Source organism: Oryzias latipes, chromosome 6, assembly GCF_053564925.1.
Source record: "Oryzias latipes strain Hd-rR chromosome 6, Olatipes_Hd-rR_3.1".
Lineage (NCBI taxonomy): Eukaryota > Metazoa > Chordata > Actinopteri > Beloniformes > Adrianichthyidae > Oryzias > Oryzias latipes.
The window spans coordinates 12,623,010-12,635,439 of NC_136242.1; the positions used below are offsets into that span (position 1 = coordinate 12,623,010).

A 12,430-nucleotide genomic window follows, 5' to 3' on the forward strand; every position below is an offset into this window, starting at 1 on the left:
GAACATCGCTAAAAGTGTCGAAGCAAGATTTGATCCCGTTTTCAACGTTGATCACGACTTTTCACAGTAAGTACGGAGTTGTCATTGTGAAATTTACTTTTAAATGTTTGTGCTATCGTAATAACACGTTTTTGCTGATGGTATTACCTGTCGTACTCCGCTAGAAAGGTTGTTTTCCTTTGGTCATTTACAGTAAGTGTCCTCCATTGTTGTTGTTCAACCAGCGGGGTTTTTCCACTGACCGTGTAGTAAAATAACAAGTAAATCTTTTTTAATCGTCTGAAAGCGAGGCTAACTGAAATGTGTAACCGAACTTTTAGCAAGCAGCGGTGTTTTTCACGTTGGTCATTTACTGTATTGAAAACGTCAGGCCAAAAATAAAATCAGAGCATCAGCTGCTCAAATATGAATAATAACCGGACCTTTTACGTGTCGATTGCTGCTTCTTTGTGTTTGTTATTTGCCTTTCGGCCGCATGTTTTACTAGCGAGTACATTCACACATGCACACGAATACTTTTATTTGTTCAAAGTTATTTTTGTTGTTTTTATTATTAAACATAAGAAAAATTTATGAATGAATTATTTCGGGAATGAGTCAGACTGTTGTCCTCAAGCTTTGCAATATGTTATTTTCTTTTGTTGTGTTTAATGTTTTGAATAATAGTAATTAATAATAATAATAATTAATAATAATTTAAATTAATAACATTCCGCAAAAAACAAGCAATTGGTATTTAAGAACTCACAAAAAAATCAAAGTAAATAATACATGTATCCATCCAATCAAATAAAACTGTATTAAAGCCTTCAATCTGTAGCATTTTATTTTCTCATCTTGTGTTTGCACAGCTCAGTTTATGGTTTACAATCTGCTTTTCTCATTTGATTCATTCAGCTTTTATGATGGAACCCAGATTCAGAAGACTGGCTAGTGGCATTCTGAATTTGTCAGACTCATCGGAAGCCTATTCCTATAAGAAGGCAAAAAAAGGAAAGCCATGGATGAAGCCCTTGTCCCCGGAAGCAGTACTGGAAAAGGCAACGAAGAACCTGCTGGATCATCAGGGAGATCTTTCCAACAGAAAGCATCTTCTTGGCTTCTTTGAGATCCAGTTTGGTATTTTCCAGGGCCAGACATTCAAATGGCTGCTGGAAAATGCTTTAGGTTATGCTGCCTACCTTGTTGCTGCTATGAAGAGAGATCCAACAGGGGGTAGTAAAGACACCAAGGATCATGCCAGCAACAAAGAAAGTTTCAGAGAATACATGGAAATGTTTCCATCTGCCAAAACTGCTGTGGCGATGAAAGAGGAGCAGTGGTCACGAGAGAAGACACAGCCTAGTTTGTCCAGCCAGCCGGGACCATCGATGGCATCCTCTTCTTCTCAGACTCCATCAACGTCTAATCCTTCTGCTGCAAGACCTCCCAGTTCACCACCACATCCCAAAACTCCTCAGCCCATCTCCACCGCGTCTCTCTCTTCCCTATTAGTGGGTAATTTGGCCAAGGACAAAAACATTGAGAAAGCTGTAAAAAGGCTGGCGTCCCCATTTAAAGTCAGACCCTGTAAGAAAACAATTCTCTTTTTTTCCAAACCCTGAGTTACATTAAATCTTATTGGCAGTGGATGTTAATGCTGTGTTGTTGTTGTTTTTCAGCTTTGATACATGCACGGCCACATTCCACATCCACAACTTTAAACAAGCCAGCTGGATCCCTTTCTTCCTCACCTGCGCTTGTAGGATCCCCCTTCACCCTCGAAGCCTCCCCCTCCTCCTCCTCCTCCTCCCTCCCAGTAGCAGGACCCTCTTCCCCACACCCAACTGTGGAAACCTCCATCAATCCTCCACAGACACCACCAGCCTTTGGCCCTAAAGCCAGTGAGGAGTTCTCCACCGCTGCAGGTCCAAAAACTCCCACCACATTTCCACCCGTGTCGAGTGAAGTGGACGACAGCACGCTTCTGGCAGAAGCACTCAGATGGGATAAATCTCACTCAGCAAGTATGTACATTTTATATAGAATTTTTTATGTATTTACTCAAGCATGCATTTAAAGAAAAAAAACACACACACACACACACCACTGACACCAACATTTTTATTTATATATTTAAACAAAACCCTTTTGCATTTGCTCTGACTGAAAAAGCTTTAAGGTTTAAGTGTCCCCTGAAATTTTAAATTTTATCCATGCACAAATTCTATTAATAGACTTTTTACCTTCTCTTTTTCCTCTCAGCACAAAGAGTGTGTCTTCCAGCCGGCTGGCTCCACACACTGCCTGAGGTGGACCAGAGATGGATGTCCAAAGCTCTTTTCAAATGGACAGCGCAAGGACATCCTGAACTGGACTTCAGCAGGGTGGACAGACTGTGGTGGTATCCTCCACAATTCCCATTGCACGTCACCAATGTCCCTCAGCCCGAAGACTATTTTGGCAGCCCCCTCTTCCTTTGGATGCCCCGAAAACTCTGGCAAGTCAAGCTGACATGTCCTCATTCAGATTGCCACAAAGGGCTTCTGACCTCATCTGGTGTTCATCAGAAGATCAGGCAAGTTATTTCTCTGGACATAACTTACTTTGTGGCATCTGAATATTTAGTTTGCAAAATATGCAAAAGAAAGGTCATCAGCTGGAGCCATGCCATCGTCTCCCAGCTGGATGTGGGGCACAGGGGGCAGTTTCCCTGCATCCTCACATCCAAGCTTGCCTGTGACCTGAGGGTGGTCACTTTGATGCGCCAGAGGGGTCTGGGAAACAGCAGCAGCCAGATTAGGAAGAAGGTGCAGGAGAGTCATTCAGAAGTGTGGCTGAAGAAGACTGTCCAGTACCTGACGGACTGTAAACAAGTCAAAGGGGCTGTTGAAAAGGGTCTCATAAGACCAGTCACGTTTTCACCTCCCCCTCCAATGCCTACTGTTCCAAAGCACAGGTGGATGATGCAGGTCTACGCCCAAGATGTTCTCCAGAGGCTGACTGAGGTCAAGGCCTCAGTAACATCAACTTATGGACGCATCTTGAAGCTGGACTCCACCAAGAAAGTGGCTCGGAAACTGGCTGGAAGGGGTTTTGGAACAGCGACCTGGGCAACAAATGTTGGCAATGAGCACGACCAAATAATAATGTCTGTGCTCACTGCTAGCGAAGGTTTTGGCTTGGGGCCAATGATCGAAGGGCTAATAAGGAGATATGCAGTGGCTGGGGTACCTCCCCCTGAAGTGCTTTACGTCGACAGAGACTGCTGTGGAAACACGCTTCTTCGGCGAATGTTCCAGAAGTGGAAAGACCTTCACATCCGCCTGGACATATGGCACTTCATGAGAAGGTTTTCGGTGGGCTGCACCACGGATTCACACCAGCTGTATGCATCCTTCATGAGGCGCCTCAGCCACTGTCTCTTTATGTGGGATGAGGAAGATCTGACAGCCCTCAAGATCGCAAAGCGCTCCGAACTGTCTGCCAGGCTCACCAATCCCTCAGATGCTGACGTGCTGAGGTCCATTAGCCGCAGTGAGTTAGCCCTGCACTGCAGGAGAACGACACGTGGCTCTCAGGAGACTCTGGCTCTCATCAAAAGCCTCATCCAAGCTTTTGATGGGGACAATGGCCGCGACACTCTGGGGGTCCCTCTGATCAACTCGGAACGCATGGCTGGCATTTTAGCTGCTCAGGCAAAACATGTGGCCTGCATCCAGGATCCCCCAGGCATCCAGCTGTACACCAGGACGGGAACAATCCTGAAAGGAGGACATCGTTTGCCCACATACCGCTGTGCCAGAGGTTCAACATCCCTTGAATCTTTTCATCTTCACCTGAATAGGTTCATCCCTGGTAAGTTGTTCTTTTATCTTTCCTTGAAACACAAAAATCCTAAAATATTGTAAAAAATATAGAAAGCCATATGTATTTATGCATGGAAACGTGTGTTTTGTTTTGTTTTTTCCATGGATACTACAGGCACCCTGGCAAGTGATGTCTTCTTCCAGGCCTACCTGTTAGATGGGCTGGCCAGGTGGAATGAAGACCGCGCTGTAGCCGCCACATCAGACAAGCAGCAGCAGCCATGCTCCTACGACCATCTTCTGTGGCATGCTGCTAACAGTTTGTCTGAGGAGGTCCTTGGCCAGGAAATTGTTCCCTATACTGGGCCAAGGAAATACACAGGTGTGAATACTTTTTTTGAAAAGAACTTCAAAACCTTTTTTCTTCTTCTAATGAGTGCTTTGCCTTTTACAGGTGAACTTCTAGGGGTGGAGTACCTTTACCAGCAAACTGGTAAAGTTCTCCAAGATTACAGACAGGCTGTTGAAGAGTCAGAGACGACCAACATGGAGATTGAGGACAGCTTCAATGAACCCGAAGAGTTTGAAGACTTCACTGTGGCCACTTTGGAGCCAGTGAGGACCTTCACAGTCTCTTCAACGTCATCTTTGGCACCCACCAGCAGTCTGTCAGCTCCAGACCCTCAGCCTGGCCCCTCTTTTGCAAATGGGAAAAAGGTCTAGGAGTGCTTTCATTATAAGGATTTATCATGTTACTGTTTATTAAGGTATTTGCTTTTTTCTTTTACAGCCTCCAAAACAGATCTGCCAGCAACCCCTCAACAGTTGGACTCTTCATGTGACGTAAGACTAAGTTCTTTTCAAAAGCATAAATGTCTTTTTTCTTTTAATTTGATTCACTAATTGTTGTTCTTGTTTTATAGGATTCTGTCGGCCCTGACAACGTGGAGGGTTATGGGGCCGTGCAGGAGCTGGCTGATTTCTTGGTCGGCCTCCGGCACAATAACCTTGTGGTGACTGCAGAGGAGTCAAACCGGATCGTTTCCCTGTGGCAGTCATTGGGGGATTATGACAAACAAAAAACGGTTTACTCCCAGCGTCACCAAGCCCACCTGAAGCAGGGTAGATTTAGAGCAACCAAAAAAATTGTAGCCCCCGGCGTCGAAAGCACAAAAAGGTGAGTAGACAAAAAACACACAAGAGCTGAGCCACCAAAAGAAGTGACACAAAACAAAATGTTTGGTTTTAAAATAACACTTTAAATCATATATCCTTGTTTTTTTGTCCTTACTTTTCCCCCTCTTTTTTCCATCAGGTGTTTTATCGGGGCTCACAGTCCTGCACAGTGGCCAGACTGCAACCGAGTGTCAGAGGCCATCTTTGTGAGACTCTGTGCCTTGTACCCAAACGCCGTCCGATGCGAAGCGAAGAAGGTTTCTCGGTTCACTATGGTGGTGCGAATGTACAGGACGATTAGAGAGTGTGTCGTCTCAAATGCCAGAATTATGAGCGAGACCACCATCCAGCTCCCAGAAGTAAATGCTGCTACAGTCACACAATGGTAAGTAAATTAGAATGATTTTAATACATGACATTTTCAGTCTTTATGAATACATTTTCAACAACATCAAACAGAAAAATATAAGAAGCTGTATCCTCCAGAATGCATAGAGGAAAATCAAAACATTTTAATCAAAAAATAGGATCAAACAATAGTAGGGGGGGCTTTTTCATTTGTCTTGCATCTTATAAACACAAAGGCAGATGGGGCTGTTCCCCTGTTTTGATTCTATTGTTGAACCTTTTCGTTTTGCACATATTTACAGGTACAGCAGGCGGTGCCGGGCACAAGAAAAACTAATTTTAAACCAGGGCATCCCACAACCTGCTGCTTCCATGGCAGCTACAGAAAAACTTCCAGATCCACTCCAGAAAGGAACACCTTTACAGGTGGGGACCTCAGCTCAGCCGCACATTTTTGTGCTTCCGCCCAACACTGCTGGGGAGGCAAAACTTAAGGCAAAGCCAGAGCTGCAGGCACTTGCACCCCAATTGAGTTCTACACCCTTCATTATCCCATCAGGATCCACCTCACAGGTTTTGGTTCCTCCCGTTTTAAATGTCCCGTTCAGTTTTGTCATGCCTCCTCCTCCTGCCGTGCCGATCATACTTGCTGTGCCGCCATCACCTCAGCCTCTTTCCAGCACGCCATACACGACACAACAATACCGAAAGAGGAAAATGGAAGCAGAAAAAATGGGTATTATGAAAAGGAAATACATAAAAAAAACAGAAACCATAACGTGCAGCAAATGCGGGGGAAACAGACAGCCACCATCCCACCGTCAGTACTTTGGGAACTGGTTTTGTGAAGCAACAGAGACTCAGTCATTTGACAATTGGAGGGCTGAGCTACAGAAGCGTGGATATGGGAAAAAAAAGAGAGGAAATGACCCACCACCACCAGCAACACCACTTTAAACAAAAAGCACTCCTTGCACAGAAAAACTTGCACATCCAAAGCACCTAATGTTTTATACTGGTTTATATAATTTTTTAAACATTGTAATGATGACACCATCTTTTATATATGTTTTCTATAATATTTTGTTGGTGTTTTCTGTAAGAGTTATTGTGTTTTTTAAGCTTCAAGTTGTCGTTCTTGTTTAAAAGGACCACCACCAGCACCACCACAAACAGAGCAGTCCTTGCACAGAAAAATTTGCACATCCCAAAGCACCTATTGTTTTATATTGGTTTATTTTTGTGCTTTTCTATATAGATTTTGTTTTTTCTAAAGTTAAACATTATAATGATGATACCATCTTTTATATATTTTTTCTATAATATTTTGTTGGTATTTTCTGTAAGAATTATTGTGTTTTTTAAGCTTTGAGTTGTATTTGTCATTTAAATTTGCTATTTCAATATTTCAGTATTTGATCAAAATATAATAATTGAATTTTTGGATAGAAAACTGTCATATGGATGCCATTTACGGAGGTATTTGCATTAAAGAACTTTTACATGAGCACTTGAGTATTTTCATTTGTGTTCATCTTTTAAATCAACAGTCAGATTTTAGAAGATTGTCAATACATTACATCTGTAGTTGTTTTTACACAAATAATTATATTGTTATGCTGCTGTAGTACAATAATTAGACAATTCATTTTGTTTCAAGATTCAAAGCAAACTTTATTGTCAATCTCTATAATGTTTTCAAATAAATAGAAATTTAAATTCATTTTCTCTTCAAACTCCAGTCTAAAGGAATCTAACTTCAAATTACAGAATGAAATGACCAACAAATAGGGTGAATATAAATATAAAAAAATAAAGTCACTGTTACAAAAAGGTGAAAAAAAATCTTAATTTTCATATAGTTTATAATTCCATTATTAATGTCATATAGTTTATAACTTTATTATTAACAAATCTCATTTGCTATGAGGCCTAGCAAACTTGGCAGAAGAGGTTAAGAAAGCCACGAGGCCAAAAAAAAAACAGTTCGGACGCGTCCGGTGCGGGGTTCGAACCCGCGGCCTCTGCATGCGTTCCTACAAAACTTGAAAGCTTTACCTCTAAGAATCACTAAAGGTGTTTGATGATCCTTAAATGAGTAGTTCTTAACGTGCCTGTCAATGTTCAGCAATCATTATGAAACATGCCAATTCTTTGCAAAAAGATCATTGAAAAATGTTTGTATGGACACAGAATTCCTCAGCAAGCTGCATTGCATGAAGGAGACAGAGGCTTACACCTCTCTTTAGCAGAACCTTGGGATAGGGGAAAAACATCAATGACTAGCAAGAACTAAGAACCAAATTAGCTAAACTGCATATAGGGAGTGATGTTATCAAGGTACACCAAGTCACAGATGCTTGCTCAAGACAAGACATTTCACCAAATCTTGCCTTTGATGGTTCAGTGTCGCACTAGCATCCCCTGTTAGCAGAAGGCCTGAGTCACAATGGGTCCCTTTCAAGGAGTCTGTGGGACATGGTATATCCATAAAGAGGCCTGGAAAACTACTGCTCCATTCCCTTCGATAGCTCAGATGGTAGAGCGGAGGACTGTAGATGAAGCGGGACAGGTATCCTTAGGTCGCTGGTTCAATTCCGGCTCGAAGGAAGAGCTTTCACTTAAGGTGGGCTGACTGTCTTTTTTCTTTGGCAAATGGACCTTTGCCTTTCATTGGCTGAAAAAGCAAAAGAGGATCTTTGCGCTCTGCGGGCCACGTGAATACAAACGCATGGGGCTAGTGGCGCAGTGGATAACGCATCTGACTACGGATCAGAAGATTCTAGGTTCGACTCCTAGCTAGCTCGGCTTTTGGTCACTTCCACATTGCTAAAATGAGCAATTAGCCAACCCACACTGCAAATCATGAAAATCCCATAAGACACACTCAACAATCACCCTGTTTCTAGACCCAAAGCTTACCCTCACCTTGTCTTTCACAGAAAAGATCTCATCTTCCGTCACATTCGAGTGCCTCTTTCGGCTTTTATGGCCACCATTTTGCACAATCTTTCAGACATCATATTTGCACAAGTGAGCTGTTATCTGATAATCTTCGCTATCTTGTTGCATGCGCCAAAACAATTTCACCAGAAGGTTGAATGTTCTCAGCAGTAAACGCAATAGATGTGTCGTTCACATCTCATTGGATTAGTACCTTGTTTTTTTTTCTTCAAGGGCTCTGAAAGACTTTAATGCCTGGCTAGCTCAGTCGGTAGAGCATGAGACTCTTAATCTCAGGGTCGTGGGTTCGAGCCCCACGTCGGGCGATGACTTGACTGAAGCTGGCAGTATGATTTCAGTTAAGCTATTTGTTTGTTGTGCCATTGCACAAGTAAAATGGTGCTCTGGTCATCCTCCAAGCCCCCCCCCCCCACAATAAGCTTCAGTTACTCCACCAGGAATTGGTTGCTAAGAATCACTAAAGGTGTTTGATGATCCTTAAATGAGTAGTTCTTAACGTGCCTGTCAATGTTCAGCAATCATTATGAAACATGCCAATTCTTTGCAAAAAGATCATTGAAAAATGTTTGTATGGACACAGAATTCCTCAGCAAGCTGCATTGCATGAAGGAGACAGAGGCTTACACCTCTCTTTAGCAGAACCTTGGGATAGGGGAAAAACATCAATGACTAGCAAGAACTAAGAACCAAATTAGCTAAACTGCATATAGGGAGTGATGTTATCAAGGTACACCAAGTCACAGATGCTTGCTCAAGACAAGACATTTCACCAAATCTTGCCTTTGATGGTTCAGTGTCGCACTAGCATCCCCTGTTAGCAGAAGGCCTGAGTCACAATGGGTCCCTTTCAAGGAGTCTGTGGGACATGGTATATCCATAAAGAGGCCTGGAAAACTACTGCTCCATTCCCTTCGATAGCTCAGATGGTAGAGCGGAGGACTGTAGATGAAGCGGGACAGGTATCCTTAGGTCGCTGGTTCAATTCCGGCTCGAAGGAAGAGCTTTCACTTAAGGTGGGCTGACTGTCTTTTTTCTTTGGCAAATGGACCTTTGCCTTTCATTGGCTGAAAAAGCAAAAGAGGATCTTTGCGCTCTGCGGGCCACGTGAATACAAACGCATGGGGCTAGTGGCGCAATGGATAACGCATCTGACTACGGATCAGAAGATTCTAGGTTCGACTCCTAGCTAGCTCGGCTTTTGGTCACTTCCACATTGCTAAAATGAGCAATTAGCCAACCCACACTGCAAATCATGAAAATCCCATAAGACACACTCAACAATCACCCTGTTTCTAGACCCAAAGCTTACCCTCACCTTGTCTTTCACAGAAAAGATCTCATCTTCCGTCACATTCGAGTGCCTCTTTCGGCTTTTATGGCCACCATTTTGCACAATCTTTCAGACATCATATTTGCACAAGTGAGCTGTTATCTGATAATCTTCGCTATCTTGTTGCATGCGCCAAAACAATTTCACCAGAAGGTTGAACGTACTCAGCTGTAAACGCAATAGATGTGTCGTTCACATCTCATTGGATTAGTACCTTGTTTTTTTTTCTTCAAGGGCTCTGAAAGACTTTAATGCCTGGCTAGCTCAGTCGGTAGAGCATGAGACTCTTAATCTCAGGGTCGTGGGTTCGAGCCCCACGTCGGGCGATGACTTGACTGAAGCTGTCAGTATGATTTCAGTTAAGCTATTTGTTTGTTGTGCCATTGCACAAGTAAAATGGTGCTCTGGTCATCCTCCAGGCCCCCCCCCCCCCAATAAGCTTCAGTTACTCCACCAGGAATTGGTTGCTAAGAATCACTAAAGGTGTTTGATGATCCTTAAATGAGTAGTTCTTAACGTGCCTGTCAATGTTCAGCAATCATTATGAAACATGCCGATTCTTTGCAAAAAGATCATTGAAAAATGTTTGTATGGACACAGAATTCCTCAGCAAGCTGCATTGGATGAAGGAGACAGAGGCTTACACCTCTCTTTAGCAGAACCTTGGGATAGGGGAAAAACATCAATGACTAGCAAGAACTAAGAACCAAATTAGCTAAACTGCATATAGGGAGTGATGTTATCAAGGTACACCAAGTCACAGATGCTTGCTCAAGACAAGACATTTCACCAAATCTTGCCTTTGATGGTTCAGTGTCGCACTAGCATCCCCTGTTAGCAGAAGGCCTGAGTCACAATGGGTCCCTTTCAAGGAGTCTGTGGGACATGGTATATCCATAAAGAGGCCTGGAAAACTACTGCTCCATTCCCTTCGATAGCTCAGATGGTAGAGCGGAGGACTGTAGATGAAGCGGGACAGGTATCCTTAGGTCGCTGGTTCAATTCCGGCTCGAAGGAAGAGCTTTCACTTAAGGTGGGCTGACTGTCTTTTTTCTTTGGCAAATGGACCTTTGCCTTTCATTGGCTGAAAAAGCAAAAGAGGATCTTTGCGCTCTGCGGGCCACGTGAATACAAACGCATGGGGCTAGTGGCGCAATGGATAACGCATCTGACTACGGATCAGAAGATTCTAGGTTCGACTCCTAGCTAGCTCGGCTTTTGGTCACTTCCACATTGCTAAAATGAGCAATTAGCCAACCCACACTGCAAATCATGAAAATCCCATAAGACACACTCAACAATCACCCTGTTTCTAGACCCAAAGCTTACCCTCACCTTGTCTTTCACAGAAAAGATCTCATCTTCCGTCACATTCGAGTGCCTCTTTCGGCTTTTATGGCCACCATTTTGCACAATCTTTCAGACATCATATTTGCACAAGTGAGCTGTTATCTGATAATCTTCGCTATCTTGTTGCATGCGCCAAAACAATTTCACCAGAAGGTTGAACGTACTCAGCTGTAAACGCAATAGATGTGTCGTTCACATCTCATTGGATTAGTACCTTGTTTTTTTTTCTTCAAGGGCTCTGATAGACTTTAATGCCTGGCTAGCTCAGTCGGTAGAGCATGAGACTCTTAATCTCAGGGTCGTGGGTTCGAGCCCCACGTCGGGCGATGACTTGACTGAAGCTGTCAGTATGATTTCAGTTAAGCTATTTGTTTGTTGTGCCATTGCACAAGTAAAATGGTGCTCTGGTCATCCTCCAGGCCCCCCCCCCCCAATAAGCTTCAGTTACTCCACCAGGAATTGGTTGCTAAGAATCACTAAAGGTGTTTGATGATCCTTAAATGAGTAGTTCTTAACGTGCCTGTCAATGTTCAGCAATCATTATGAAACAAGCCGATTCTTTGCAAAAAGATCATTGAAAAATGTTTGTATGGACACAGAATTCCTCAGCAAGCTGCATTGGATGAAGGAGACAGAGGCTTACACCTCTCTTTAGCAGAACCTTGGGATAGGGGAAAAACATCAATGACTAGCAAGAACTAAGAACCAAATTAGCTAAACTGCATATAGGGAGTGATGTTATCAAGGTACACCAAGTCACAGATGCTTGCTCAAGACAAGACATTTCACCAAATCTTGCCTTTGATGGTTCAGTGTCGCACTAGCATCCCCTGTTAGCAGAAGGCCTGAGTCACAATGGGTCCCTTTCAAGGAGTCTGTGGGACATGGTATATCCATAAAGAGGCCTGGAAAACTACTGCTCCATTCCCTTCGATAGCTCAGATGGTAGAGCGGAGGACTGTAGATGAAGCGGGACAGGTGTCCTTAGGTCGCTGGTTCAATTCCGCCGCGAAGGAAGAGCTTTCACTTAAGGTGGGCTGACTGTCTTTTTTCTTTGGCAAATGGACCTTTGTCTTTCATTGGCTGAAAAAGCAAACGAGGATCTTTGCGCTCTGCGGGCCACGTGAATACAAACGCATGGGGCTAGTGGCGCAATGGATAATGCATCTGACTACGGATCAGAAGATTCTAGGTTCGACTCCTAGCTAGCTCGGCTTTTGGTCACTTCCACATTGCTAAAATGAGCAATTAGCCAACCCACACTGCAAATCATGAAAATCCCATAAGACACACTCAACAATCACCCTGTTTCTAGACCCAAAGCTTACCCTCACCTTGTCTTTCACAGAAAAGATCTCATCTTCCGTCACATTCGAGTGCCTCTTTCGGCTTTTATGGCCACCATTTTGCACAATCTTTCAGACATCATATTTCCACAAGTGAGCTGTTATCTGATAATCTTCGCTATCTTGTT

At 43.3% G+C, this 12,430-nt stretch overlaps 1 protein-coding gene and 10 non-coding genes across 11 annotated transcripts; all 11 read left to right on the top strand.

Moving 5' to 3' along the window:
* Positions 1-905: 905 nt before the first annotated feature.
* Positions 906-5,406, top strand: LOC105358316 (uncharacterized). Its single transcript, XM_078949211.1, has 7 exons — positions 906-1,569; positions 1,662-2,006; positions 2,245-3,837; positions 3,964-4,479; positions 4,579-4,631; positions 4,712-4,965; positions 5,104-5,406. Exons 1-7 carry the CDS (start codon positions 906-908, stop codon positions 5,351-5,353), a joined length of 3,675 nt encoding a protein of 1,224 aa, XP_078805337.1. The 3' UTR covers positions 5,354-5,406.
* Positions 5,407-7,833: 2,427 nt separating this feature from the next.
* Positions 7,834-7,922, top strand: trnay-gua (transfer RNA tyrosine (anticodon GUA)). The gene is given in 2 exon segments: positions 7,834-7,870; positions 7,887-7,922. It is a non-coding gene; the product is annotated as a tRNA-Tyr (tRNA).
* Positions 7,923-8,046: 124 nt separating this feature from the next.
* On the top strand, positions 8,047-8,119 carry trnar-acg (transfer RNA arginine (anticodon ACG)). The gene has a single exon. It is a non-coding gene; the product is annotated as a tRNA-Arg (tRNA).
* A 389-nt stretch (positions 8,120-8,508) lies between these two features.
* Positions 8,509-8,581, top strand: trnak-cuu (transfer RNA lysine (anticodon CUU)). Its single transcript has one exon. It is a non-coding gene; the product is annotated as a tRNA-Lys (tRNA).
* Positions 8,582-9,184: 603 nt separating this feature from the next.
* Positions 9,185-9,273, top strand: trnay-gua (transfer RNA tyrosine (anticodon GUA)). Its single transcript is given in 2 exon segments — positions 9,185-9,221; positions 9,238-9,273. It is a non-coding gene; the product is annotated as a tRNA-Tyr (tRNA).
* A 124-nt stretch (positions 9,274-9,397) lies between these two features.
* On the top strand, positions 9,398-9,470 carry trnar-acg (transfer RNA arginine (anticodon ACG)). The gene has a single exon. It is a non-coding gene; the product is annotated as a tRNA-Arg (tRNA).
* A 389-nt stretch (positions 9,471-9,859) lies between these two features.
* Positions 9,860-9,932, top strand: trnak-cuu (transfer RNA lysine (anticodon CUU)). The gene has a single exon. It is a non-coding gene; the product is annotated as a tRNA-Lys (tRNA).
* Positions 9,933-10,534: 602 nt separating this feature from the next.
* Positions 10,535-10,623, top strand: trnay-gua (transfer RNA tyrosine (anticodon GUA)). Its single transcript is given in 2 exon segments — positions 10,535-10,571; positions 10,588-10,623. It is a non-coding gene; the product is annotated as a tRNA-Tyr (tRNA).
* Positions 10,624-10,747: 124 nt separating this feature from the next.
* trnar-acg (transfer RNA arginine (anticodon ACG)) lies at positions 10,748-10,820 on the top strand. Its single transcript has one exon. It is a non-coding gene; the product is annotated as a tRNA-Arg (tRNA).
* A 389-nt stretch (positions 10,821-11,209) lies between these two features.
* On the top strand, positions 11,210-11,282 carry trnak-cuu (transfer RNA lysine (anticodon CUU)). The gene has a single exon. It is a non-coding gene; the product is annotated as a tRNA-Lys (tRNA).
* An 814-nt stretch (positions 11,283-12,096) lies between these two features.
* On the top strand, positions 12,097-12,169 carry trnar-acg (transfer RNA arginine (anticodon ACG)). The gene has a single exon. It is a non-coding gene; the product is annotated as a tRNA-Arg (tRNA).
* Positions 12,170-12,430: the final 261 nt, after the last annotated feature.

What these genes read in the sequence shown, in the direction of transcription:
- LOC105358316 (XM_078949211.1), top strand. Translation starts at nt 906, where the DNA reads ATGGAACCCAGATTCAGAAGACTGGCTAGTGGCATTCTGAATTTGTCA. An exon ending in GGATAAATCTCACTCAGCAA is followed by an intron (nt 2,007 to 2,244) that starts GTATGTACATTT and finishes TTTTCCTCTCAG; the next exon opens with CACAAAGAGTGTGTCTTCCA. An exon ending in GGCGTCGAAAGCACAAAAAG is followed by an intron (nt 4,966 to 5,103) that starts GTGAGTAGACAA and finishes TTTTTCCATCAG; the next exon opens with GTGTTTTATCGGGGCTCACA.